General features: G+C 50.4%; 1 protein-coding gene across 1 annotated transcript; it reads left to right on the top strand.

The window, feature by feature from the left end:
* The first annotated feature begins 408 nt into the window (after positions 1–408).
* SH3TC2 (SH3 domain and tetratricopeptide repeats 2) lies at positions 409–25154 on the top strand. Its single transcript, XM_074960580.1, has 18 exons — positions 409–463; positions 1661–1780; positions 3350–3454; positions 4285–4412; positions 5498–5603; positions 6055–6198; positions 6334–6535; positions 7300–7373; positions 8319–8514; positions 10856–10986; positions 13790–13831; positions 13934–15643; positions 15770–15950; positions 18394–18544; positions 20264–20386; positions 21214–21364; positions 22095–22291; positions 22502–25154. The coding sequence occupies exons 1-18, from the start codon at positions 409–411 to the stop codon at positions 22625–22627; spliced, it is 3942 nt and encodes a 1313-aa protein (XP_074816681.1). The 3' UTR covers positions 22628–25154.
* Positions 25155–25383: the final 229 nt, after the last annotated feature.

Genomic DNA, 25383 nt, shown 5'->3' with positions numbered 1-25383 from the left:
ATGAAGCAGAACAGCAGAAGAGGGGGGTCCAGATGGCTTCCAGGAGAACCCCAACCAAAGCCTACATGTGAATTTCCTCCACCACTCTCTGAAGCCTGGAATGCCAGGAATGTATTGCATGGCATTTGAGATATGATCTGAAAAGACGGAGAGAGAAACGAACCCACTGGAATCACAGAGCGGACACTGGGCAGCCGCAGCCGCACCGGCCTGGGAGACAGGCCCAGCCCCACCCCCCGCCTCGCAGATGCCCAGCAGCCATCAAAAGATGCATTGTGCATTGAGAGTCTGAGTCCCAGTGCCAGTGGGGAGAGAGCGCCATTGCAGGGCTGGGTAGCACCGGACTCACCCCACGGCCGTGAGAAGGGACGACCTGCCGGCCTCGGGCCTGGGTGGGATGGTGGACACATGGGCTGCTGCTTTGGTGCCCCTTTGCAAAGGGATCTTTCATTATGGTGCGCAGGTAAGCTGTCTGTAGGGATATCAACTCCCTGCATTCTCCTAGCTACTGTACAATGCTGAGCTGTGGGTCCTTTAGCCTTATATCTCACAGTTCTGCCAGACTTGCCAGGAAAGGCCCTAGTGGTCAGGTCTGGCTCTGTCAGACTGCTCACTCACGCACAGGGATAGCTGCTGTTCTCTCTCTTTCCCTCCCTTTCCCTTACCACTGCCTTGCCAGTGCCTTCTGCCCTTGACATGCAGTGAGGGCATTCTGCAGAAACCAGCTGTGTCATCAGGGAGGGGAAGGAAGGAGTCATTCAGTTTGCTTGTGCAGAACTTTCTTCCAGGTTTCCCTGGGAAACCTTCAGCAACCCTCTGCCTCCACTTCTGCCTCCTGACTGACGGCTCTTTGGGGCAATAGTAGGGTTTGCAGACAGCATCATCTGGTGGTGTTTGCCTTTTTAGGTCTGAATGCACATGGCAGGGCCCTTTGTCTTGGTGCTGTCAGGCCTGGTGACCTGATCTGGCAGAGCTAACATGCTAGAGAATGTATTGTAGGGAGGAGTCCTGAGGTGGCATGAAGACTGGCTGGATGATGATGTTTCCCCCCAGGCTGTAACTTTTCTGACTCGCTGGGTTCTCTCTCTCGTGGAAAGAGAGGAGGGCCAGATCCTGATGTCAGCTACTCTGGCGGAAATCTGGAGTGAGTCCACAGCAGCAGAATCCCTGTGAATTTGCACTGCAGTAGCTGAGTTACAAACCTGGCCTATTGTTCCCCTGAACCCGTTGCTGGAGGAGTTCAGCTCGGGATTGGGATTCACTCAGGAGATCTGCTGTTAGACGTTACAAAATATCATCTCAGCAAAGGCGGGGTGAATGAGTCACTGTTGGGAATTGCCCCAAAACCCGGCAACCAGTTTCAATTCATGTATCGAAGCGCTCCTAGTTCCCTTTCTGAGGCAGCAGGAACAAAAATAAACACTGGTGCGGGCAAGCCTGTCCCCCAGTCGTCCATGCTGAGCCTGTCTGAGACAAATGTCCCCAGCGATGTCCCACCAGGGCTGTTTGGCAAACCCATGGCAGCAGCAGTGAGAGTAGATACAACACTCTGGAAGCAGTACCCTTCGTTTTTGTTGATGTACCATTCCAGCTGGGTCCCGTGGCCAAGAATACCCTACTCTGTGTCTGATCTGTTTTGTCTGCACCATGTGTTCTTCAGGTGAAGAGCCGGATTCCTGTTCTCCCACCCCAGCCCTACTTCTGCCCACTTGGTCCAGTCTGCAGAACTACACAGCTGAGCCTCAAGAAAAATGTTTCCCGGAGGAGACCATGGCATCAGGTACCTGAACACTGGAAAAGGGGAACATCCCACTGGTCACAGTCAGATGGACATTGCAATATTGGTGCCAATCAGCCTCCTGCAGGGCTACTGGCCACACTGAGTCGGAGATAAGGCTCTCCTTGTTATAACAGCAATAAGAGCATTTAGTGTGGAGAAAGGAAAGAAAAAGTGACATAGGGGAGGGACTTGTTAAATGAATACTAGTCAAGCCCTAGTCTCTGAGGCAGTGTGGTCTAGCAGATAGGGCATTACATAGGAGTCAGGAGACTTAGATTCTATTTCAGGCTCTGCCACTGACTCATTTCCTGGCATTGGGCAAGTCACTTCACCCGTGCCTCAGTTTCCCCATCTGGGGAATGGCGATATTGCTACTTATACTCCTTTGTAAAGTGCTTTGAGTTCCTCAGATGTAAAGTGAAATATAAACATTTAGATAGGGGCTTCTGCGTGTAAGCAAAGCTCACTAACTAAGCAGCCTGGGGCTGTCTTTTCTACTGCTAACAGTAAATATGGTGTATAATTCCATGTGCAAATGGCAGTTTATTTTACAAACTGGCAAAGCTGACTAAATAAAAAGAACATTAGAGAACAGTTATGGTCAGAAAAGTGAATTACAAAAGTACCTGCATTGTTACAGTCTCTCATCTCTTGGTGCACGAACATCTTTCAAGTCACATCGGCTTACTGACAAAAACTGGGTTTTAATCCTGTTATCCCTGCAGAGCCAATGCAGCTGTGGAAGAGCACACTGGATTTTAATGCACTTCAGGCATCATTAATGTAATTGCCAGCTAAAGCTCCAATTCCAGAATCTTTATGGCGATGGTTGATGATGTGTGAAGCAGAAAAAATGAGGCTTGATTTTCAGATGCCGGCCTGAGCCAGCAGTTTGGAAAATCTCATTTTGACTGGCAAGATGACAAGAAAGGTGTTATTCAAATTACTGAGCCTCCTGCATTGAAGAAAAGTAATAACTACAGGATCCCCCAAAATGTCGCTTTTACAGCGTCATGTTACTGCCCAGATCAGCATGCTAAGGGTCTGAATTGAAAACAAGAAGGGAAAAACACCACAGCTCAGTGCTACTCCCATACTGGGGCAAAACCAAACAGTCATTAAGGGGTGTTCCATGGCGAGTGTCCTTAAGAACACAATAATCCCACTAATCACTACAAAAGGTTCTCCTCTTCTCCTCCCCCCCCGCCCCGTAATAGCTCACCTTAAGTGATCACTCTGGTTATAGTGTGTATGGTAACACTCATTGTTTCATGTTCTCTATGTATATAAATCTCCCCACTGTATTTTTCACTGAATGCATCCGATGAAGTGAACTGTAGCTCACGAAAGCTTATGCTCAAATAAATTTGTTAGTCTCTAAGGTGCCACAAGTCCTCCTTTTCTTTTTACTAATCTCTCTCTCTCTCTTTCATTTGTGAGTCAGTGTGATATAAGAGACAGTGTGTAACCCACTTAATTTGTTTTAAGAGCGTTTTGTAAGGTAGAATTTACTGTATCTCCTCTGTGAAAACTGGCAAACGCCCTTCTGTTTCCATGATGTCTTGTTAGGTAACCCCAGGCAGCTGGATCCAGGAGATCAGCCTGCACAGGTAGCAGAGAGCCCTCTGGAGACCGAGTCTGTGTCACTGGCTGTAGGGGAAGGATTTCCAACTGGTAAGTTATTGTCTTGTCCATGGTCAGTGTTTCTAATGATAGTATGTTGCAAAGACTGACCCACACCCAAATGGATCTTCCCAGCCCACCAGTTTTTCCTCTTTAATATTAGTGTCCAGAGAAACTATTTGGTGTGAGTATTGGTCTGACCTGTGTTATTTAAGCAATGTAGCAAATTGAGGGTCAGAGGCATGGGTGGGGCATGCAACTCTATGCCGGGCGGTTTTAATGCCAGGTGTCATAGCAAGACACAGCTAGGCTGTTCAGATGTCTCCATGTCCCATACCATAATACTTTCCTCCTTCTTTACAGTGCTTAATCACCATTATAGGCTGTAGGTAATCCCCATTAGGGTTAAGGGACGTTCATAAAAGTGAAAGACTGAGAGCAGCAGATGGAGCAAAGCCAGTGCAGGCAGGTGTTGTGCAAGCTTCTCCCACACAGCTCGGCCAGCAGGCTTCAGTGTGAGGTCTGCAGCTCTGCAACTGCACCTCCTGCTATTCCACACAGCTAAGCCAATGCATCTCAGTCTTGACCTGCAGTGCCCTGATGTTCCAGTCCTGGAGCCTGTCCTCTGCAGAGTCAGCCAGTCAGACTGTGTAACACACAGTCATGTGATGGTTTTGCATGTGGATGATAGTCCATGAGGATGAGCCTTCCAAACTCGTCTGGCTTGTCATCTAACCCAACCCCACTAGACGAATGTTCGGTCTAAGGGTGAGGTCAGTGCCCAAAATGGCCAGGTGGGGCGCTGGTGCTTGGGTTATTGTCTTTTATTTTTTTACATGTAACAGTTGCTCTTCTTTAATCAGCTGTGTTTCATTTTAAAGAGATTGCGCTTGTGTTCTCTGTTGAGAGTCGCACTTCTCAGTGTGTCAACTCCCAGCTGCAAAAGGCAGCAAGGAAGAAGCTGTGGGCCCTGGAAAATGATGACAAGGACATCTGTGATCTTTTCAAGGTGAGAGTCCCAGGTGTGTGCATGCAAGAGCAAGAGAGGGTGGAAGGGGAACTGCTCACATGCACCTTGACTGGATGGGAGCCACATGGTGATAGGAGAGTGGTGGATGCTAGAGGCAGCCAAAGAGTTGTGAGGTTTTCAAAGGCGTCTGAGGGAATTGGGTGCCAAAATCCCACTGAAAGTTAGCCTATGCAGATAGATGGACGGATAACCAATTTAGAGATAGGGCAATTCCCTTTCATTTTGTGTCAGCCAAGGTTCACAGAAGATGTCAGGATGTTGTAAGATTAAATTTAAATTTAAAAAGATGCCATGTATTAATGTTCATTGGTCTGATCTATCCTTCTGCCTCAGTTGTTCAAGTCCCATAGTGTTGCCACCATGTAGTACCACCATGTTCTTTACTGATATCTCTGTGATGGTCTCAGCTACTCAGAGGTTGGAGATCTGGAAGAAGAAATGAGTACAACTGCTGGTGACAAGGGAAAGTCTCTTTATCTCAAGAGGCAGATCTACAGCTCTCAGAATCAAGAGGGTCCCTTGGATCAAGTCACAGGAGGGAAGGATTTCTTACACCCCTTAAATCCAGCTGAGCGGTAGTTTGGGAGGTGCCCCTGTCTTGATTAAACACTGCCCCTCCACCCCCATTGAACAATACAGATACCTGCATTTCATAAGCAGAAGTGCACTGGTATGTGCAATAAAGTTAGGAAAGGATTTTGTGGGGAGAGAGTTAACTCCCTCTCACTCATTCTGCTGCATCAACGAGCATCAGCGATGATAAGGAGGGAAAAATGGAAGAGATTCAGTCCTTCCTTTTGGAAGGACGCAAATGGCACAGCCTCCAGCAGGCAGCAAAGCCCTGCCTGTAACCCTGGCCATGAACTCAGAGTCCCAGATCTCCAGGTTGGACCACATCAGAATCCTGGTTCTGTATCACAGTTCTAGGCCCTTCCGTTATTAGCAAACATGAAATGTACCATGGCTACCCCTTTTGTCCTTCCCTCATATCATGGCTGCCAGGGCAGAAGTTCCAGCTGAACTCCAGGGACTTCTCACATCCTTGTGCTATCTTCTCTCTGTAGGAGCTCTCAGCCAGGCTGGTGTGTATCCAGGCCCAGAAGGATCGGTTCCTCCTCACCTTCAAGACCACAGAAGAAATCTGGAAGTTTTCCACATATTTGGCTTTAGGTAGAGCACTCATCACACCAAGCAGGGAGAGGGGGTAGTCAGTAAGTGGGGAGGTTGAATCAGATCCTCAAATGCCCCATGCCAGAGAAAGCCTGTGAGTAGGCATTAAGCCATGCCAGGGATGCCATTGGCTAACAGGGTGGAAAGCTTAATGAGCAAGGGATGGTGCAGGAGAAATATGTAGCATGGTACCCAGCTACAGATTTATGAAGCCACTGTCCAGCTCAGTGCAAGAGACACTGAGTCCATATCTACCAATCCCTTCATTGCATACAATGGAACTGAGAATCACTGATAAGGATGGACAATATCATCACCAAAGAGGCTGTTGCTGCACTGGTTGCAAATAGCTGCTCTGATGGATGGCAGAAACAGGACTTTGTCCTTTTACAGGCTAGGAGTATATGGAAAAGGAGCTTGTTTAGACTGTGTTCTTTCTTCGGTTTATAAGGCTACGTGGCTTGCTGTTTGGAGCATCTTCTCTTTGACCACGGGTACTGGTTGAACTGTTCTCTGGTGGAGGACACTGAGATCAGAATTACTGTAGATGAAGATCACTTGGCCACCATGTACCTGGGTCTGCTACTCCAGGAAGGTGAGAAGCGACTGCCCATCTGGGGACATACATCCCAGCAGGATCGTGGTTTAGAGGGTACAGAGCCAATCTGGGTTCCAGGTTGCATGGATATATACAGAACACTGCTAATTGCTTCCCTGATTGTGTTTGCAGGTCACTTCTTTTCCAGAGCAGTGTTCAATGTGCCTCAGCCCCTGGAGGGGGGAGAGGAAAGCTTAAAGCTGCACAAGAACGAGCTAGTCCACGTAAAGGACATTGGGAAAGAATCGAAATGGGAAGGGATGTCCTTATCAACAGGTCAGCGAGGCCTGGTGGCTGTGGCAGCCATAGAACCACTGCCCCACCCATTTTACCAGTAAGTACACAGGCTGTGATGTTCTACACAAGGGGACATGCTGCCCACCTAATGTTTGTTCCTGATCATGGCACATTCAGGGTCCCTATTGCCAGGGCAGCACCAAATCCAGGGTACGGGAGTACTCTTATCGCTGAGAGTGATGGGGCAGCCCTTTGTACCTGAACAGTAGTGGTCTGGAATTTCAGCACCTTTGTAAGATCAAGGGTTTAATTCTGGTCTCACTCTGCTTTTATACTGATGTCGGTCCTTTGACTTCAGTGGACTTACTCTTGATTTATGCTGGTGTAACTGGGAGGAAAAGCACAGGATTACATAAGGATTACATAAAGGATTACATAAAGTTGGTTGAAGTTGAAGGCTGCCACAGTGGCTGGCTGTTGAGGAATTACTGGTAATATTATGGTCCCTCTTGACAGATACCTGGCTAAGCCGTCGTGACATGGGCATCACTCTTAGCAACCATTGTACTTGCTCAGTGAAACTCCCCTCCACAGCCTGTGGCATTTTATGTCACTCAGATGCCTGTACCTGCGTTTCTTACGTACTACCCCCTAGAAATATGGCATGCCCAGGGTTAGTGGATTGGCAGCACTGGACATGTGCCATGTGAGCTCCTGCTACCTAAGGGTCCCAGAGCACTTTTGGTACCCATCTGAGCTTCTCCTTGACAATGTGGCTGGTGGCCTGAGAACACTAACATTTATCAAGTGAACCATTCTCAGAGAGAAATGATGTGTTTATCCAGGGTTTCCTCTGTTTAGGTGGTTTCTGAAGAACAATCCAATGAGCTGCGGCACCTCCAAGGAGATCAGCGGGACAACCTCTCAGCCCATTGGTGTGTATACCTTTGTAATAACGCAGTCTTTCCAACACGAGGCCACCATGGCCCTTACCACACTGGGTTCAGCTATGGAAGGGCCTCTCCCACAGATGCACAAGGCATATCTCTCTTGCTCCAACAGTGACACTTGAGTTACAAGAAGCAATGGAGGAGAGAAAAGCAGCATCTTCAGGTTCTCCAGCATTCTGCATGGGGCCTTGAGATAGCAGGTGCTTTGAAAGGCTAACCTTAACAGCCTAGGGTAGAAAGAGCTGCCGACAGTCTGCAGCATCCTCTTATATTCTTTCCCCGCCTTTCCACTTTACTTTTATTCTCTCTTCTCTCTAGTGCCTCTGTTTCCTTTGGTCCTGTAGGGCCTGAATGTTAAACAATTAGACACACAGAAGTGCACACACCATAGCACACCAGACTTGTGCCTGCAATCCCTGCAACACCAAAGAGTAACTGGGGTGAGCACATGTGCACACAGTCATTTTTGGGCATTTGCCTCCTCTTGGGTATGGTAACTGCATGTACAAATTAGACACGTCACTGGGTACAAGTGCTTGCCTCTCTGCAAGTCAGACCATGAAACATTCACAGACATCTCTGGCAAACTCTGTTCTATGCAGAGTCAGTTTTGCGTGAGCAGTATGATGCAGAGAACCATGCATTTATTTCCCCCAACCAGTCTTCGTTATCGGGGTTATTTGCAAGGATTTGTCCATCAGGCATCTGACCTGCTTTTGCTGCTTATACCTCCCTCTCCCTGATATCACAAGCATCTTCGCAGAAACCACAAAAAGGAGCAGATCAATCAGGGACAATGGGACCCTGTTTTCATCCACTGCATAAGCATGATCTCTGATTGGCCACCCCACTTCCAATGAGGGAAGGTCCAAATATGCTTAGCACTTGGGCCAACCCACTGAAATCAGATTGTTTCCCTTTGTTTCTCAGGCACGGGGAGGTGCATGGCCACAGAGGATCACAGAGGGAGAGGATGGGATGAACTGAGTTTCTCCAAGGGAGATAGCATAGAGGTTGTTGGTTTTCTTATACCAGGACTGCTGTGGTTTGTGGGGAAATCCACAAGCAGTGGGACCATTGGCTTTGTCCAGAGCAAACACATAGCAGCAGAAACTTGTGAACCTCTGTAAGTATTCCAGACAAACTCCTGGGGCAGGAGGGAGGGAAGGGCTGACTTAGATCCATTCCAGGTATGTGCAGAAATCCCAGTTTCCTTGCAGGAGCTATGTCTAGATTCCATCCCAGGTGTGCTCAGAAGCCAGGTTCTCCCTCCAAACAATAAACAGACTGAAGGAGTCTCTACTTAGAACAGACTTAGCTCAGACCTCCTCACAGTCCTGGGTTTCACGGGACTGTCCTGCTTTGACCCCACCAAGCCCCTGGTCCCAGTTGAAGTGAACATTTCCCACATTCATGACCACCCTGGGTGGGGCGGGGAAAGGGACCTCATAACCGTGTTTGAGAGGACCCCAAACCGAGTAGTGTTGTGGCCTGGCGCACAGGGTCACAGTGCCACCCAGCTGCCCTTCCACCTACAGAGAGGCAGACAGGCCAAACCTGCATCCCACATTAGCCACTTGAATTGTGGCAAGGTATGTCAGCTGTCACTTCTCCCTTGTCTCAGGTAGTTCTCAAACTGGCTGTTTGTGCCTGCTAAGAACAGTACTGTTCTAGGCTCTGGTTTGTTTTATAGTTACACTTGTGTGCTGCTCCTCCCCCTCATCTCAGTGTCACACAACAATTGGCTCCTCTCCACCCTTTTAATATCAGTTGTAAATGTTTATTGGCCACCTAGCTTTGTCAAAGAGGCTGCAGGTTCCTCTGACGGTGATGCACAATGGGCCCCGAAGGAGGCAGAGGAGAGCGCTCAAGAGAGTTCTTTTCTCTGGCCTGCAGGAGAATGCAGCCATTTTGTCACAGCTCCATGCTGAGTGACATTAAACACCAGCTCCAACACCATCAAAAGGAAAAGGCAAGAGCCAGCAGATGAGGCAGGCAGTAACCCCCTTACACCGTAAAGCCCTTGGCAGTGGGCTTTGTTGGCTAATGGAGGACGTAGGCTCCAACTAGAGATACCGCTACTGGGGCTGCAGGTTCACAGAATTAGCATTTTGGTCTGTTTTTCACAGGCTTTCCAATGCTTCAGGCAGCCATTTCTGGGGGTGGGATAACTCAAGATCTTGTCTCCTTGTGGCTTTCATTGCCTAGTTGGTGGAAGTACTGTGAGGAAGCCAGGCCGCATTTTTTCTACTCCAGAAGTGGCTCCTGGAGGCAAATAATAAAAGCCCTATTAAAAACACACATAAAAGTGCTAAAAGGAGTGCCTCATACCACGGGCGTAGTTTGGGGGAGGGCGGGGCAGGCATGGAATTTGTCCTCCACATGTGGCCCCATGGGCCTGACTGGAGATCCCCCTCTCCCCCCCATATAGAAGTCAAACCTTATACCCCTCGTCTGTGGCGCCCCATACATGGGAGAGGGAGAATGCACAAACAAAGCCTTGGGCTTCTGCAGCTGTGTTCAGTTGTGCAGCCAAGGGAGTGCCATTGTTGCCCCGTCTGAGATCCCGGGTACCTTCGTGGGTGTCTAGCCCCTCCCACCACACCTCCACTACTGTTTCTAGCACGCTAGCTCAGCCAAAGTGAGTGCACGGATGTCTGGAAACTACACCTCCAGTGTAAGCATACGCTCCGGGCCTGCTGATCACTTATATTCTGCAGAGGTTCTCGTCTTGCTTAGGGCAGATTTTTCTTCCCCTGAAAAAGGGCCACGCTCCTGTTAGAAATCAGATCCTTCCCTTTGCTCCTGCTCTCGCTCCTGGCTGGTGAAAGCGTTCTTACAGTGGAGCTTCCCTTTCTCTACAAAGCTTTTTGCACCTCACCCCGGGTATGTGTTCGGCAGACTCCTTTCCACCCACATCCACCTCAGCACAGCACTCCTGGGTGTGGGCAGGGCAGAGGGAGCTTATCTCCTTCCGTGAGCCCGGTCCTGCTGTGTAGCCAGACTGACATTCCCAACCTCCACTCCAGCTGCTTGGGGAGCCTTGCCTTCACCCCAGGACGTGCTGCAATAAAGTGGGGTTATGGAATGCCCTGGCCTCCTCTCCAGGATGCTGCTCAGGACCCAGGCTGCCTGCCACCAGTTCGTGGTGGAGCACTGCAGGAGGTGGGCTTGGCAGCCCTTCGTCAGCTCCAGGACACAGCTCCACTGGCAGGATTTGCCTCGGGATGCAGGGTGTGGGAGGCCAGCAAAGCTGAGAGCCCCGTTGAGTTCCCATGGCAGCGCTCTGATGGGGGAGGGGAGCTGGGCTCCTGTATCCAACCATGAAAGAGCGCTGATGGTGGTGGAGGGAGGGGGTTGGGAGCCCTGGTTCTGCCCCATGGTAGAGCTATGGTGGTGGGATTAGGAGCAGGTGGCATGGGAGAGCTGCACTGGCTAATTCCCACTGGTTTGTGCCCCAAACACAGGGGAAAGGGTTCAGTGTTTCTAAGTGAAGAAGAGAAATCCTCCCTTCTCCTCCTCCCTGGCAGCGAGCAGCACTACACCAGTCTCCTCGAGGACCTGGCCCGCACAGACATCACTTCTGTGTACAGGCTTGGTGAGTGCCCCCAGCTGCCTCCTTGGTGCTGCAGCCCTGTCTCTCCTTACACGGGGGCCAATCTGGCAGTCTCTAGCAAGCTCCCTGCCTTATACCCACATTCGGACCTTCAAGGGGGAAATGAGCTGCTAAGTGGATGCAGGAGGGGCCGTGTCTCGGGCAAGTCCTAGGCCAGGGGTGGGCAAACTTTTTGGCCCGAGGGCCACATCGGGGTTGCGAAACGGTATGGAGGGCTGGGTAGGGAAGGCTGTGCCTCCCCTAACTGCCCCCCCAGGACCCCACCCCCTATCCAACCTTCCCTGCTCCATGTCCTCCCTAACCCCCCGGGATCCCACCCCCTATCCAACCCCCCCCGTTTCCTGTCTCTTGACCGGCCTCCCCCCCCCCACCTCCGCCCCATCAAACCGCCCCGTGTCCCCTGACTGCCCCCCGGGGCCTTCTGCCCCTTATCCAACCCTTACCCTTACGCTGCCGCTCAGAGCGGCAGGACAGGCTTATTTGAAAGCATGGGAGGTGGGCGGGCGCCACGTTGCTGAGGGAGAGGAGAGACAGCAGGGGAGGGGCCGGGGGCTAGCTCCTGGCTGGCCCCTGAGTTCCTGGCCGGGGAGACTGCTGTGGTTTGTGGGGAAATCCACAAGCAGTGGGACCATTGGCTTTGTCCAGAGCAAACACATAGCAGCAGAAACTTGTGAACCTCTGTAAGTATTCCAGACAAACTCCTGGGGCAGGAGGGAGGGAAGGGCTGACTTAGATCCATTCCAGGTATGTGCAGAAATCCCGGTTTCCTTGCAGGAGCTATGTCTAGATTCCATCCCAGGTGTGCTCAGAAGCCAGGTTTTCCCTCCAAACAATAAACAGACTGAAGGAGTCTCTACTTAGAACAGACTTAGCTCAGACCTCCTCACAGTCCTGGGTTTCACGGGACTGTCCTGCTTTGACCCCACCAAGCCCCTGGTCCCAGTTGAAGTGAACATTTCCCACATTCATGACCACCCTGGGTGGGGCGGGGAAAGGGACCTCATAACCGTGTTTGAGAGGACCCCAAACCGAGTAGTGTTGTGGCCTGGCGCACGGGGTCACAGTGCCGCCCAGCTGCCCTTCCACCTACAGAGAGGCAGACAGGCCAAACCTGCATCCCACATTAGCCACTTGAATTGTGGCAAGGTATGTCAGCTGTCACTTCTCCCTTGTCTCAGGTAGTTCTCAAACTGGCTGTTTGTGCCTCCTAAGAACAGTACTATTCTAGGCTCTGGTTTGTTTTATAGTTACACTTGTGTGCTGCTCCTCCCCCTCATCTCAGTGTCACACAACAATTGGCTCCTCTCCACCCTTTTAATATCAGTTGTAAATGTTTATTGGCCACCTAGCTTTGTCAAAGAGGCTGCAGGTTCCTCTGACGGTGATGCACAATGTGGGGGAGGGATAGCTCAGTGATTTGAGCATTGGCCTGCTAAACCCAGGGTTGTGATTTCAATCCTTGAGGGGGCCATTTCGGGATATGGGGCAAAAATTGAGAATTGGTCCTGCTTTGCGCAGGGGGTTGGACTAGATGACCTCCTGAGGTCCCTTCCAACCCTGATATTCTATGATTCTATGATCCTAGCCCTAAACTGTAACTCACCAGTAGAGGTTGCTGCGCTTAACTGTTCCCGGCCTTGGGCAACCTGCGTGTAGGTGCTAATGCTGCACCCCAGCCCCTAGTAAATGACCTTCTCGTGGTTTGAGGCAGCTTCTTCGGGAGATGGGCCCAGCCTGCCAGGATCGGACGAATTAGTGAAGCCCTTTCAAAAGGATTAAATGTTGAGAGGCAAGAAGAATTCAAAGGATTTGCTTGTCAAGTGGGAAACACGATGTGTGTGAGCAGAGACCCCGCCACTTCTGCTCCCTAGCCCAGCATTTCTGGGCTCGCAGTGGGATTCTGAGATTGTTAAATGGCTAAAGTGAATGGAAGTGATGTCTGCTTGCTAGAGCTGGGGGCTGGGAGCCAGGATTCCCGGGTTCTATTCCCAATGCTTGTTGGGTGATCTTTTGGCAAGATACCCAACCTCGCAGCCTCAGTTCCCCCATCTAAAAAATAGGGATAAAAATATTTAGCTACCTCTACTGCGGTTTCGGAGGCTTAATCCATTAATGTCTGTAAAGCACTTCAGATGGGAGACAAGAGAGCTGCAGCATTATAAATTCTCTTGCCTTCTAGCTTTGTGCTTTAAAGGACACTTTTCTGCACACACAAGGCAATTACCCTTAAATGCATCACCTGCCATGTCCAGAGTATGTGAAAAGGCGTGTGAAAGGCAGAGCATGTGTGTCCCCTAATAGCAAGCCTCTAGGGGGTTGCACACATAATGAGAATGAAGACAGGCTTGATCCCCAGAAAGTACATTAGCCCCCGCCCCCTCCACTAGCAATTTGCTCTCCGGAGTGCCTCATTGTCAGTGAGAGATGGCATTGATAAAATCTTGAGCCACAAAAGGTGATACCCTCTCGTTTCCTGTGGGGGTGTGATGTTGCCAATACCGAATCAAATAAACCCTGCTACCGTCCAGCATTTGGGTACTGTTCTCCATGTTCTTGCACTGATCCCAGCCCTTCGGGATGGGGGGCAGGGAATTGAAATTCTAGCTGAATATGGAGTAGGAATATAGAAATAAATCCACTCCATTGAGTCAGAACACTATAGTTTAGCTGAGATTCAGCATCCCGGAGTGGGGGCAGCAGAACCCTTCCAGGACAGGTTCTGAAGTTACAGAGCTTGCCTCTGGCTGCTAGCACTGACCACGTTTTATTTCTGTTGGCCGTGTAGCTGGTTTCGAACCCACAGCCACGTTTCCAGGAGGGCCATCTGGTGAGTACATGTGAATGGGGAGATGTACTTTGTTCTGCTGGATTTTGAGGAGGAATCTCCATGTGGGGAAACATTTCTCTGTGGTCTATATGTCCCTTTCAGAGGCTGCTCTTCAGGGGTATAAGGATGTCCAGCTGCTCAAGACCTGTGGGGAATCTGCTGCAAACAGCCTTTCCACACCTAGTGACACAGAGCAGTCTAGCCCGGAGGGCGAAGCATCCCCCACTGCCCTGGAAGAATTTCTTCTGCGGGAGCCAGATGACCTCGATGACCCCAAGTTCTTTATTGACCTGAATGCTGGGCACATGGAGGACGCTGAAGTCTTTGACCCCATACTGACCTTCCTTAACCAAGGGTGCTATGTGGCCCCTTTCCAAAGCCTCTATGACCTCTCCTTTTCCTTCCTCCGCTCCACTTTTTATGGCTTCTCTGATGAGGACAAACTGGTCTTGTACCTCGAGACCTCCAGAAATTGGGCCAAGAGGACTCACCTAGGCTGGGCTCACACCAGGCTCTGTTTCCTTCTGGGAAGGCTGTGCATCAAAAGGGTCAAGTTCTCCCAGGCCCGAGTCTATTTTGAAGAAGCCATGAATGTCATGGACAGGGGGTTTGATGACCTGCCCCTACTGGCTGCACTGCATGTGAACCTTGCCGCTATCTACCTGAAGCAGAAGATGAGGCACAAGTTCTTCTCCATGCTGGGGAAAGCTGTGGCCCTGCTGACCTGCTTGCCTGGACACTGCTTCAGCTCCGAGAACGAGTTGGAGGTCGTGAAGTACATCCTGAGGGAAGCCATCGTCGTGGGCAATGCCCCCTTGGAGGCCCGGGCCTGCTTTCTTGTTGTCAAGCTTTTCCTGCAGTTGGGCAAATATGACGAGGTCCTGCCCTTTGCAGAGCGCCTTCAGTTCCTCTCTACCTGCGTCTCCAGCCAAGACTCCAGTGCCACATGCTTGGACACCACCCCTATCCTGAGCTACCTCTATGACAAGAAGTACTTGCCGCACATCACGTTGGCTTCCACCAGGCTGTTTGTTCCCAGTGGCATAAAGGGGGCACCGACGCCTATATGGAGAGCTGGCTTAGTCCTCCAAAATACCTCCAAGCTCTTGGGAAACCAGCTGGGCAGGAGCAGCATCCCAGCACTTGCTTGCCTGTATCTCAGGCATGCATTGGCCTTCTCCCATGAGAGTGGAGCTGTGTCCACCCAAAAGACCTTGTGTGCTGTCTTGTCCAAAATGTACCTCCAGCATGACATGTTAGATAGAGCACTTTATTACTCTGCCAGAGCTGTAGCCCTTGGCAGGCTGATGAGTGAGGAGGAGGCCTTTGAATCTTCCCTTTTCTTGGGGTGGATGTATGTTCTGGCCAGCCAGCCGGCTAAGGCTAAGGCGATCATGTTGCAGCTCCTGCATTCTCTGCGCGAGACAGACAGTGTTACTCAGGATGGAGCAGTTCGCAACCTCCTGGCCATTGCCCTCAAAGAAGAAGGAAAGGTGAAGAAGGCAGCAGAGAATTACCTATGGGCCTTAAACAAAGCCAAGGAGACTGGCAACAGGCAGAACCAGGCTATTGCCCTGGCCAACTTTGGACACCTGACTCTCTCGTGCGGGGCGAGCCAGCTGGCAGAGAGCTACTTCCTCCAGTCTGTTCGACTGTATATTGAACTCCAGGGTGGGGAAGATTCAGAGATAGAGCTGGTGCAGGTCCTGCTGTGGCTGGCACAGGCCATGCTGAGCAGGCACAGGATAGAAGACAGCAAACTCTGTTATGAGCTGGCACTGGTGTTTGCCCTGAAGTCACACAATGTGAAGAGTGAGTATATTAATTAGGATTTTGTTGGGGGAGGAGGGTATAGAGGGAAGGTACTTGTCTTTTTGCTGTATCTTCTTAGATCTCTAATGTACCCCATTTAATCGTACCCCCCCCCATACCATACAGGTCAGCTTCATATCACTGAGTCCCTCTGCCATTTCTACAGCAAAGTATCCCCAAATCCCGGGGCCTGCATCACCTACAATGAGCACTGGGTATCCCTGGCACAGCAGCTCCGGGACAGAGAGATAGAAGGGAAAGTCCTGCAGACCCTCAGCCAGCTCTACCAGACTCTAGACATACCCAAGTAAGTCAGTCCCATGGTCATACCCATTGCAGAGGTTGCTGGTTGGGAGTCTCTGCTTAAGACCAACAGCTTCCTTTCAAATGTACAGGGCAGGGTCTCCAGTGGGCCATGAAGAAGGGGCGATTATATGTGTGTCATAGCACTTACCGTGCCTCACACTCTATCAGCAGAAGTGATGCAAAAGGCAACATTTGCCAGCCTTTACTATTCCGTCTCTGCCGATATCTCATATTGTAAGTAAAGGGGGAAATGGTTTAATTACAGATACAACCATATGGTAACTTGGCAAATGTCGAAATTTTAATGGTGACCACTATGCGATAGGATTTAAAACAGGTAGTGGTTCCTGATATTTGAACTACATGGAAATACACACTGTGCCTTATCTCTTGCATACTACCTGAGGTTGTAAGAGCTGGCAGCCTTACACTGACCTGGCACACAGGATACAGAGCGAAAATTTTAATAAGCATCTCCTCAAGAGGCTGTGATAGGAGCATCTTATGCAATAAAGAGAGCTTAGTACAAACAGGTGAGTTATAACCAATTGAACTGGGTCTGGGTGAGATCCATCCCTTCTGTAACTCTGCTGACACCAGTGGACTAATGCTAGGGAGGAATTTGGCTCAGTGTCAACCGAAAAGGGTTCCCTAACTAGGGCTTGAGTTGTGCTGGACACTCCGGAATGCTGTTCTGGCACTGGGTTTTTTTTTCTTTTGGTGATCCAGTACTTCCATTACTGAGTGATAATCCCAGAGGTACTGGGAGTGTGTTCCAGCACTTATTTTTTTAGGACTTAGTCGCTGTCCCTAACCAGAATAGGAACTCAGCCTCTGACACTCTAAATACCCTTCAGCAAAAATCTGCATCGTGCCACAGAGATCAATAGGCTCAGAGCTCTGTCAGATCAACTGAGGGTGCAAATTCTAGGGGGAAACACCTCCTGGGGGAAATGCCTGGTTTCCAGTGCCCCTTGATGCACAGACAGATTAATAGATTCCCAGGCCAGAAGGGCCTATTGTGATCAGCTAGTCTGACCTCCTGTATAATACAGGCCAGAGAACTTTCCCCAAATTGTTCCTGATGAACAACAGCATATTTCTTAGGAGAAACATTCAATGTTGATTTTTAAAATTGCCATTGATGAAGAACCCACCACAGCCCTTGGTAAGTTGTTCCAATAGTTAATCACCCTAGCTGTTAAAAATGTACACGTTTATTTCCAGTCAGAATCTGTCAAGATTGCACTGTACCTTGGTCTGCTAGATCAAAGAGCCCATTATCAAATACTTGTTCCTTGGGTGACTCTGGGGGGTTCTGTTTCTTGAGGCATAAATTTGAAGGCTGTCAAGGACCATTAGATCATCCCGTCTGACCTCCTGTGTATCACAGGCCAGAAAATTTCACTGTTACCCCTAGATTGAGTCCAATAACTTGGTGTTGATTAAAATAGAATTTCCAGAAAGATACCCAATCTTCGTTTGAAGACATCAAGAGATGGAGAATCCACCACTTCCCTTGGTAGTTTGTTCCAATGGTGAATCACCCTCCCTGTTCAAAATTAGCACCTTATTTCTAATTTGAATTTGTCTGATTTCAGCTTCCAGATGTTGGTTCTTGTTGTTTAATCCACTAGATTAAAGAGCCCTTTAATACCCACTGTTTTCTCCCCACGAAGATATTATACTCTGTAATCAAATCACCTTTTAATCTCTTGAACAGATGAGGCCAGAGGGGACAGGGAGGCGCACAGAGTTTGACAGACAACTGTAGTATTTAGTTTTTTAAAAGCAAACGTGTTGAATCGCACTAAGTTAGCGCCAATCTCCGTGGAACATTTAACTGGCCAGGCATGTGGTCATGGAGTAATTTGAATATTAACCTGCCCATGAGAGGTCACAGTGAGCTCAGAGGGAAGGAATGCAGGAAGCAGACACCTGTCCTGTGAACTGTTCCCTCCCCGACCTAACAGGACAGCTGGAGTCTGGGAGCCCCAAGGACAACCACCAAACAGGCAGAGCCACCATACTGTGCTGGTACTCCTGCATGCCACTGCCCCCTTCTGGATGAAAAATGACATGCTCAAGTGCTTGTCAGTTTGCCCGCTAATGGCCTGGAAAGAGGAGCTAGGCCCTGGAACTGTTGCTAGTGGAAGTTCCCCTTTAGCTGGAGTGAACAGGAGAGAGATGTGTTTGGGGAACCAAATGTTGCTGACTGCAGGGCTGATGTATGTAAGTGCTCATGGCTCGTGTAGTTGGACTATGCCACTGCATGCAGCAGCGATTTGCTCTGTACAGGAGTAACCTTTGGGGTTAGTGCCAGGGAGCCCAACGGAAGGTGGTCCACATGGGGCCGTGACAAAGGGGGAAGGAATGCTGGACGTTTTGCCAAGCTGCAGCTCTACAATTTCTCTGTAATGACTGATCACTTGTTAACCCTACAGGTCCCTGAGACGGTCTCTGGACTGCACCAAACAGAGCTTAAGGATCTTCATCGACCTGGGGGAGACAGCCAAAGCAGCTCAGGCCTGGCTGCAGGCTGGAAGGCTCTATTATCTCCTGCAAGAGGATGAGCTGGTGGAAATGTACTTCCAGGTAGGGTGTGGGTGGCTGGAAGAGTTTGCCATGGCAGCTCTTTGCTGTTAATCTATAGGCATGGCTACGAATCATCCAGCCACCCGTTTGCTAGGAGTGTCTTTGGCAAGAAGATCCCACCATGCAGAGGGTCCCCTCACTGTTAACTGGCAAACCACCAACTGAAGAAGAAGTGAGCACACTGGTGTGTATGGAATAGCAGGTGTTACATGCACAGCCACTGGGGTTTGGTGATCTCCTGAGTGAAAGGCATTGGATTCAGCATGTGAGAATAGAAACTCGGATTTTCAGAGGGATTGTCAGGGGTTAGGTGCCCAGATCCCATTGAAAGCCATATAGACTAAAGGGAAGTGGTGGAAGCCCCGTTGCTTAGGACTAAGAACAGGCAGGACAAAGCGTTACACCATGTAGAATAGGGAATAACCCTACCTTGCCAACTGGGTGGACTGGACTGCATGATCTAGTAGGTTCTGTCCATCTCTAATTTCTATGATTCTAGCATTTGAACAGTAAAGGGGAAAAACAGCCCATAATCTCTGGTGGCAACATTGATTGCGGGAAGCAATCTCCTTTAAAGAGGGTGCCCCTCCCATCAGCCCCAGACTAAGCAGAGCAGAGGGTTGCTAATGGTGTGATCTGCTGCTAGGATGTGCAGTAAAGCAACAGCCTGGATACACAGCATCAGGAACCCTTTAAACTGGTGGGACTGGCCGGCACGGGGTTTAGTGCTAGTAACAGGGGAGAGACATTCACCTTTATGTCACCAGCATGAATCTAAACGAAGACAGTAGTGCCTGGAAGTTGTCAGGATCAGATGGCTTCTCATGGACCTATGTGTAATGAATGGGTGGCCTCAGCCTCCTTCCTGATGGTCAAGTGTTCACAGCAGGCAGATCAATGGCGCCATCGTCAATGGTAGTAATTAATGCCCTGGCTGGTGGGTGGTTTGACCAGGGAGGCCATGGATTTAATGAGCAGTGGAGAGTGACCTCTCATTAAGGAAGGGGAACTATAGGCTGAATATCAGGCAGCAATTCCCAAGGGTGGTGGTCTCCCCGTCTGAGGGAAGATTATTTATAATACTAAGCATACACTAAGGAACAATCCTGCACTGGCTGGGAGATGGCCTAAATAGGACCTTGTAGCCAAATTCATCATTGCAACAAGCGGGTGCTGCCCCACTGATGTCAATGTAGCTACATGCGCACGCTCCAGCCATACATTTGGCGCAGCTGGTCTTTCTCCTCTCTAGATTTTGATTCCCTCAGCACCCTTTGAGGTGGTTCCACCAAGTCATGGCTGAAGCCCAGCAGCAGGGCAGCATCTGGGGAAAGCTTGCACAGCCACTGGCTGCCCTGTTCCACTTCCTATGAATAATATTCAGATGTCTTTGGTTTCCAGGGATGTCAGTCTGGCACATCACACCTGCATGGCAATTTGGGTTCCACTCCTAATGTCAAAACTGCACGCATGTCACTTACAAAGGCAGTTATCACAGCTAGCTGTGCATGAATAGCAGTAACTGTGCATCCAAATGCAAATGACCGGTTGGTCTCCTAATTGCATGCATAGCTGCTGCAACTGAGAACGCAAATTATGCATATACTCAGCTCTGTAGACTTGAGCCTACGCTTCTTATTGTTATAGTAGAAAATCACCCAGAGTGTGAATGTAGTGCTGCCTCTTTCAGGCTCTCACCCTGAGTCCTTCTCCTTCCAGGCAGCCATACAGACTGCACTGAAACCAGGGGAGTTGTCCTTGGCCATGGACCTGTATGAAGAGGCTGGGGATATCTTTTTCAATGGCAACCGAAACAGGCACCGAGCAGTGGAATATTACAGGGTACCTAGCCCACAGAGCATTGGCATCAGGGTGACCCTGCTGTGCAAATGGCCACAGCGAGATCTCCAGCTGAGCGGCATGTTTTGTGAAGACATTCAGAAAAGGCAATAGAGAAGCTGAAAGGGGAAAATGGTGGTGGGGAGGTGGGATGTGTCCGAGCATGAGAGAGCAAAGATGACCATTGCACTCTGCTGGGCATGGCCAGAGGCACAACGCATCAGGTAACCCGGCTCTGAAGCCCAGACACCTCAGGCAGTAGTTGCTGCCTCAGTCAGAGCTCAGCTGCGAGAGGGGACAGGGTTTCCTAGAAAGCCTGAGCCGTTGCTTCCCTGGAAGCTCACAGGATATACCGAGCAACCGTGGCTGTCTTTACACAGAATTACATTGTACCCAGGAGAACTGAATTCTGAGGCTTGCAGGGCACCGGCTGGTGGAATGTGCGTGGGCTGTAGGGATGCTTCATGGCAGGGCAAACAGCCAAGGACAGAATGTGCCAAGTTGGACTAAGGGCAGAAGCCATTTATGGTTCTTACACAGTTCCCTTTACTATAGCGTCTGCAAGGGCTTTCCCCTGAGAGGTAGGCAAGCGTGATTAACTCCTGTTCATACGGGCTGAGGCAGAGAGATTAAGCAACTTGCCCAGGTCACACATGGTCTCTCTGGCAGAGCAGGGAAATTAACCTGGCTTTCTAAAGTCCCAGGCTCATGCCCTGACTCCTGCACCATCCTTCCTCTGTAGCTGGCACCTTGGGGCTACTCTGTGCCGTGCAGGGTTTGAACTGGAACTGCCAAAGATGGCTGTGGGCTATTGTCCCCTCTCTCCCCAGGGAGGTGCTGTGCCTTTGGCCAGGAAACTGAAGGCCACCAGGACAGAGCTGCGGCTGTTCAATAAGCTGGCAGAGCTGCACATTGGGCTGCAGGGCTACGAGAAGGCCCTGGAATTTGCCACACTGGCAGCCAGGCTCAGCAGCAGCGCAGGTGAGTGGTTCGGTCCCCAGGCATCAGAAGGAGTTATCTGTCCCCATGTCTTTTCCGGGGGGGGGGGGGGGCAAGAGAGAAAAGTCTGTCTGAATGTATTGGCCAGGAAGGTAAGTTCCTAGTTTAATGAAGGCTCTGGATGGTCTTTTACTGTCTTGGGGTAAAGTCTCTTTAAGCACATGGCTGGGGCCCTGGCTGATAGGCTCAAGGAATGCCTGGCTCTCCCATACTGCCGTGGGGGAGACCTGAGTCTGATGGGAGGTTTGTTGTTTTGCCAGAGCCTGGGATATTCAGGGTGGTTGTAATGTGGTGATGCCTCACCGCCCTGGTTCTTCTTTCCCCAACGGAACTCCTCACCACCCTTGCCCAATTCTGGGCAAGAATTGCTTCTGCCAATGCCAATATATAGCTCTTAGCTGCATCCTGTGTTGAAAGAACCCATGCAGCCCTGGCATATCCATAGAATTATATATTGAATTATATACACAGAAGCATTCATCCCCTGTTAACCTGTGCTGATGGTGACAACGATCCTGTTGATGGCCATGTCCCCACTGTACCATCTTCATGTCCATTCTCACCCATCTCCTCATTCACAGATGTCCACACTTCCCCTGACTGTGAAGCACACCCATTCTAGAATTCCTCAGGGTCCGTGGGCTCTATGCTCAGTTGTCCAGGAATGGGAATGATTTATAGCTGGCTGCAGTATCATTGTATCATTTTCCAGGAGATCAGTTGCAAGAGCTGGTTGCATTTCACCGCCTGGCTACGGTGTACTATTTCCTGCAGATCTATGAGATGGCAGAGGACTGCTATCTGAAGACACTTGCCCTGCACTCTCCGGCGCTGCAGAGTGCGGAAGAGGTCATGTACTATTGCAAGGTTTACTGCCGCCTTGGCAACCTGACCCTGCACAAACTGAAGGTGAGAAGTGTCTTTCCATGCTGTGCTGAATATAATGGTCTAGCTGGAGTATCTGCTAGAGTATCCCTATGCCTATCCTGGAATTCAGCTGCTAGAACAGAGGGGTCTAGTGTAGACAGAGATCCAGGGTCTGAGCCCTGGTCCAGTTCCAGCACTGGGCACTTCAGTTCAAACCAGTCCCTCATGTTTTCCCTTGTCCTTTGTGGTTAGGATGAACAAGATGCTGCTGCCTACTTCCTGTTGGCCCTGGCTGCTGCCACCGAGCTGGGAGACCAGAAGCTCCAAGGTGCCATTCATGCCAAGCTGGCTCTCATATACAATGCTCCCCTGTGGTAGAAGGGCCCGGACTGGTGTGCTACATATCAGGCCAGGTGGCTGAGCGAAGGAGGACATGTCGTTTGAGAAGCCTCCTCATGGGACCCACACGCTCCAACACGGAAAACAGCCAAACCAAGTTATCTTCTTACCTCATTGCTGAAGGGCGGCCATGTGCGTTCAGAGCAACAGCAAACAGCACACATATAGTCCTGTGCCCCGGCCTGTTCCCGAGCCAGGTTATCTTCACGTGTCTAACATTCAGATGGAAAGACCAGCTGTTTGGGACGAGACACCTTCCCCTGAGCTCACTCGCAGGCTTTGCTCTTGGGTCACCTGGAAACCAGATGAAATCATCATCCCAGCCTGGTCAGTTAGCATAAACAGCAAAGCACATAAGTAGGAGACACCACCACCACCACCTGTACCCTGCTTCCAAACCAGACTCACTGCATGTGCTGTACTACATGGGGGAGGCTCAGTGGCAACTCAGTTATCAGCCTGAGCTAGGATGGAACCAAAGTCCAGTGTTTGGGAATGCACGGGATGGAGATTATGGAAGTGGCCACTAGATGGCACTCTAAGAACGCAGCTGATCTGAGGGGACTGGTGCTGAAACTCATCCCTGATGGTGGGAAAGTGTTTTGTACAGTCATCAGTCGATGCTCGTCTCAGAGAATACGCCCTTCCCACCTGCAGCCCTATAGACTTGGGCTGAGCAAATGGCCTTTGGGGCCATCGGTGGGAGCTTTGGCTCTAATTCCAGGGGTATTTTAACGTGTCCGATAGCAATTGTATTATTTATTTCTGTATTTTCTGTTCAGTCTGTCTCCTGTCTGTGAGGGGCAGATGAGCTACCTAGATGCCACAAGCACACAGGATCAGTTATAAAGCATCCCTCCTACAAAGCACCATGATGTATGTTCCAACAGCTAGCCCAGCACCTATCTGGGGACAGTAAATAGGTGACAGTTTCCCATGCAGGAGGGAGGAACTGTCCTCCCTAAAGCCACAGGCAAAGGGTAGGACAGGATTCTGGCTTTGCAGCATGAATGCCATGGGAAGAGGGAGGAGCCCATGCGTCCGCCTTCTGCCTACACAGGCGAGGGCATTGCTAAACTGCAGCCCTTGCTGTCACTTTGTGCAAAGCTGCAACATGCGCCTCCACTCAGACCCCAGCAGGTGTGCAGGGATGATGAGCCATGATCATCCCCTCAGCCACGTTGGCCTTGCCTCCTCGGGGCTGTGCTGCATGGATATGTCAGATGGGAACCCAGACTAGCTCCCAAGGGACTGCACTAGGTCTGTCTTAATATTGGCGCCTTCTGGGAAGAGTGAGTGGAAGAGGCTCTTCTCTCTGCCCAGCTCTTTCTCCCTGTCCTCAGCCCCTCTGCACAGGGACAGTCAGATTTTGGCCCAGATGTTGCAGAAAAGTAACGAACAGCGCATTGCACAAGGAGCAGCAGCAGCGCTGGAGGTGCCGTCTCTGCTCTGGCCATGATCTGCAGCCCAATCCTGCAGCTGCTGGTTTCTAAATATTAGTACCTTTCACTGCTGGGAGATTTCAAAGGAAAAACATGTCGCAAAAATCTCTATTTCTTGAGCCCTTTGCATCCACTTCCTCTTACCAGGTATGAAGCCCTGTCAAGAGGAGGGGAGGAGAGAGTCCAAGAACCAGTGTGTTTCTGTCGCTCCCATCCCATCCCCTGCCGGTATTATATTTGATGGGATGGGGAAGGCTGGGGAAGCAGGTACATATCTGCTGCCCAGGGAGTGATGGGGAAGAGGGGGAGTGATGGTGGGAGGGAGTGTAACACACTTGCTATTTCCATAATGCTACAAATCCTTCCTGTTTCCATAGCCCCTGGAATCCCAGGGTTCTCAGCAGAAAGGCAGCCAGCTCCGTCTGGGGAACGGGAGAGCCATTGTGGGTGGGGTGGCATGGAGGGGGAAGGGGGAGCGTGGCAGCCACTGTTCTGCCCCACCAGCACTGCCCAGCAGGGAGGGGAAGTGACTCTGTCCTGGCAAATCCCAAGTCTGACAGTGACCGCCTGGCCTGTAAAGTGGAGTGGCTGACAGTCGTCCTGTGCGGGGACCGCCCATTGCACAGGTGCCAGACGCCAGGAAAGTTAGAAGGGTGTGCTGTGCAGAGGGCAGGGCACATGCAGAGCCTCTTCACACCAGCCTGCTTTGCGTCTGAACGCCTACTCCCTTGGGATAGGTCCTGTGATAGCGGGAGAGAGAGTGTTTCTGTGAAGACCCCTGGCTGCCTGCAGTAGCAGTTAGCCCCTCTGTCTTTTGTTAGGTCAGTAGGACACCTCATACTGTGAAGCTTTGAGCTGCACGGGGTGCTGGAGATGTAGAAAGACGCTTTAGAGAGTGGCAATGGAACAAGCTGATAGGCAAGTGCCAAGTACGCACAGTGCTCCTGAACATCTCGCACCTGGCTCTGGATGACTTGGCTGTCTTCTTACCATGTCTCACCACTTGGGGGCAATAAATCACAGTTCTTCCAGCTTGACATGTCTGAGTCCTGACTGAAAACAAACAAGGAAGATTTTCATTTTTAATTGATATGGATTTACGAACTGGTTGGGGAAGGGGGGGGTTTAAGATGCTGAGGCCCAGTGCTTCAGGAACACCTGTGGAGGGCTCCATGTTTGGACAACTAGAGTCTTATACGTCCAGCCCTGTCTTCATCAAGGGACATAGTCGAGAGCATTTTCATACTGTTTTTATTTATTCGTAAATCCTAAACAAATGACGTCTATTCCCCA

Source organism: Natator depressus, chromosome 8, assembly GCF_965152275.1.
Source record: "Natator depressus isolate rNatDep1 chromosome 8, rNatDep2.hap1, whole genome shotgun sequence".
Classification (NCBI taxonomy): Eukaryota; Metazoa; Chordata; order Testudines; family Cheloniidae; genus Natator; species Natator depressus.
This window is presented reverse-complemented; position numbering and strand designations above follow the sequence as displayed.

Bases quoted from the DNA above. Each gene is read 5' to 3' on its own strand.
- SH3TC2 (XM_074960580.1), top strand. From the start codon at position 409: ATGGGCTGCTGCTTTGGTGCCCCTTTGCAAAGGGATCTTTCATTATGG. The intron at 464-1,660 runs GTAAGCTGTCTG...TGTGTTCTTCAG, and splicing joins TCTTTCATTATGGTGCGCAG to GTGAAGAGCCGGATTCCTGT. The intron at 6,536-7,299 runs GTAAGTACACAG...TCCTCTGTTTAG, and splicing joins CTGCCCCACCCATTTTACCA to GTGGTTTCTGAAGAACAATC.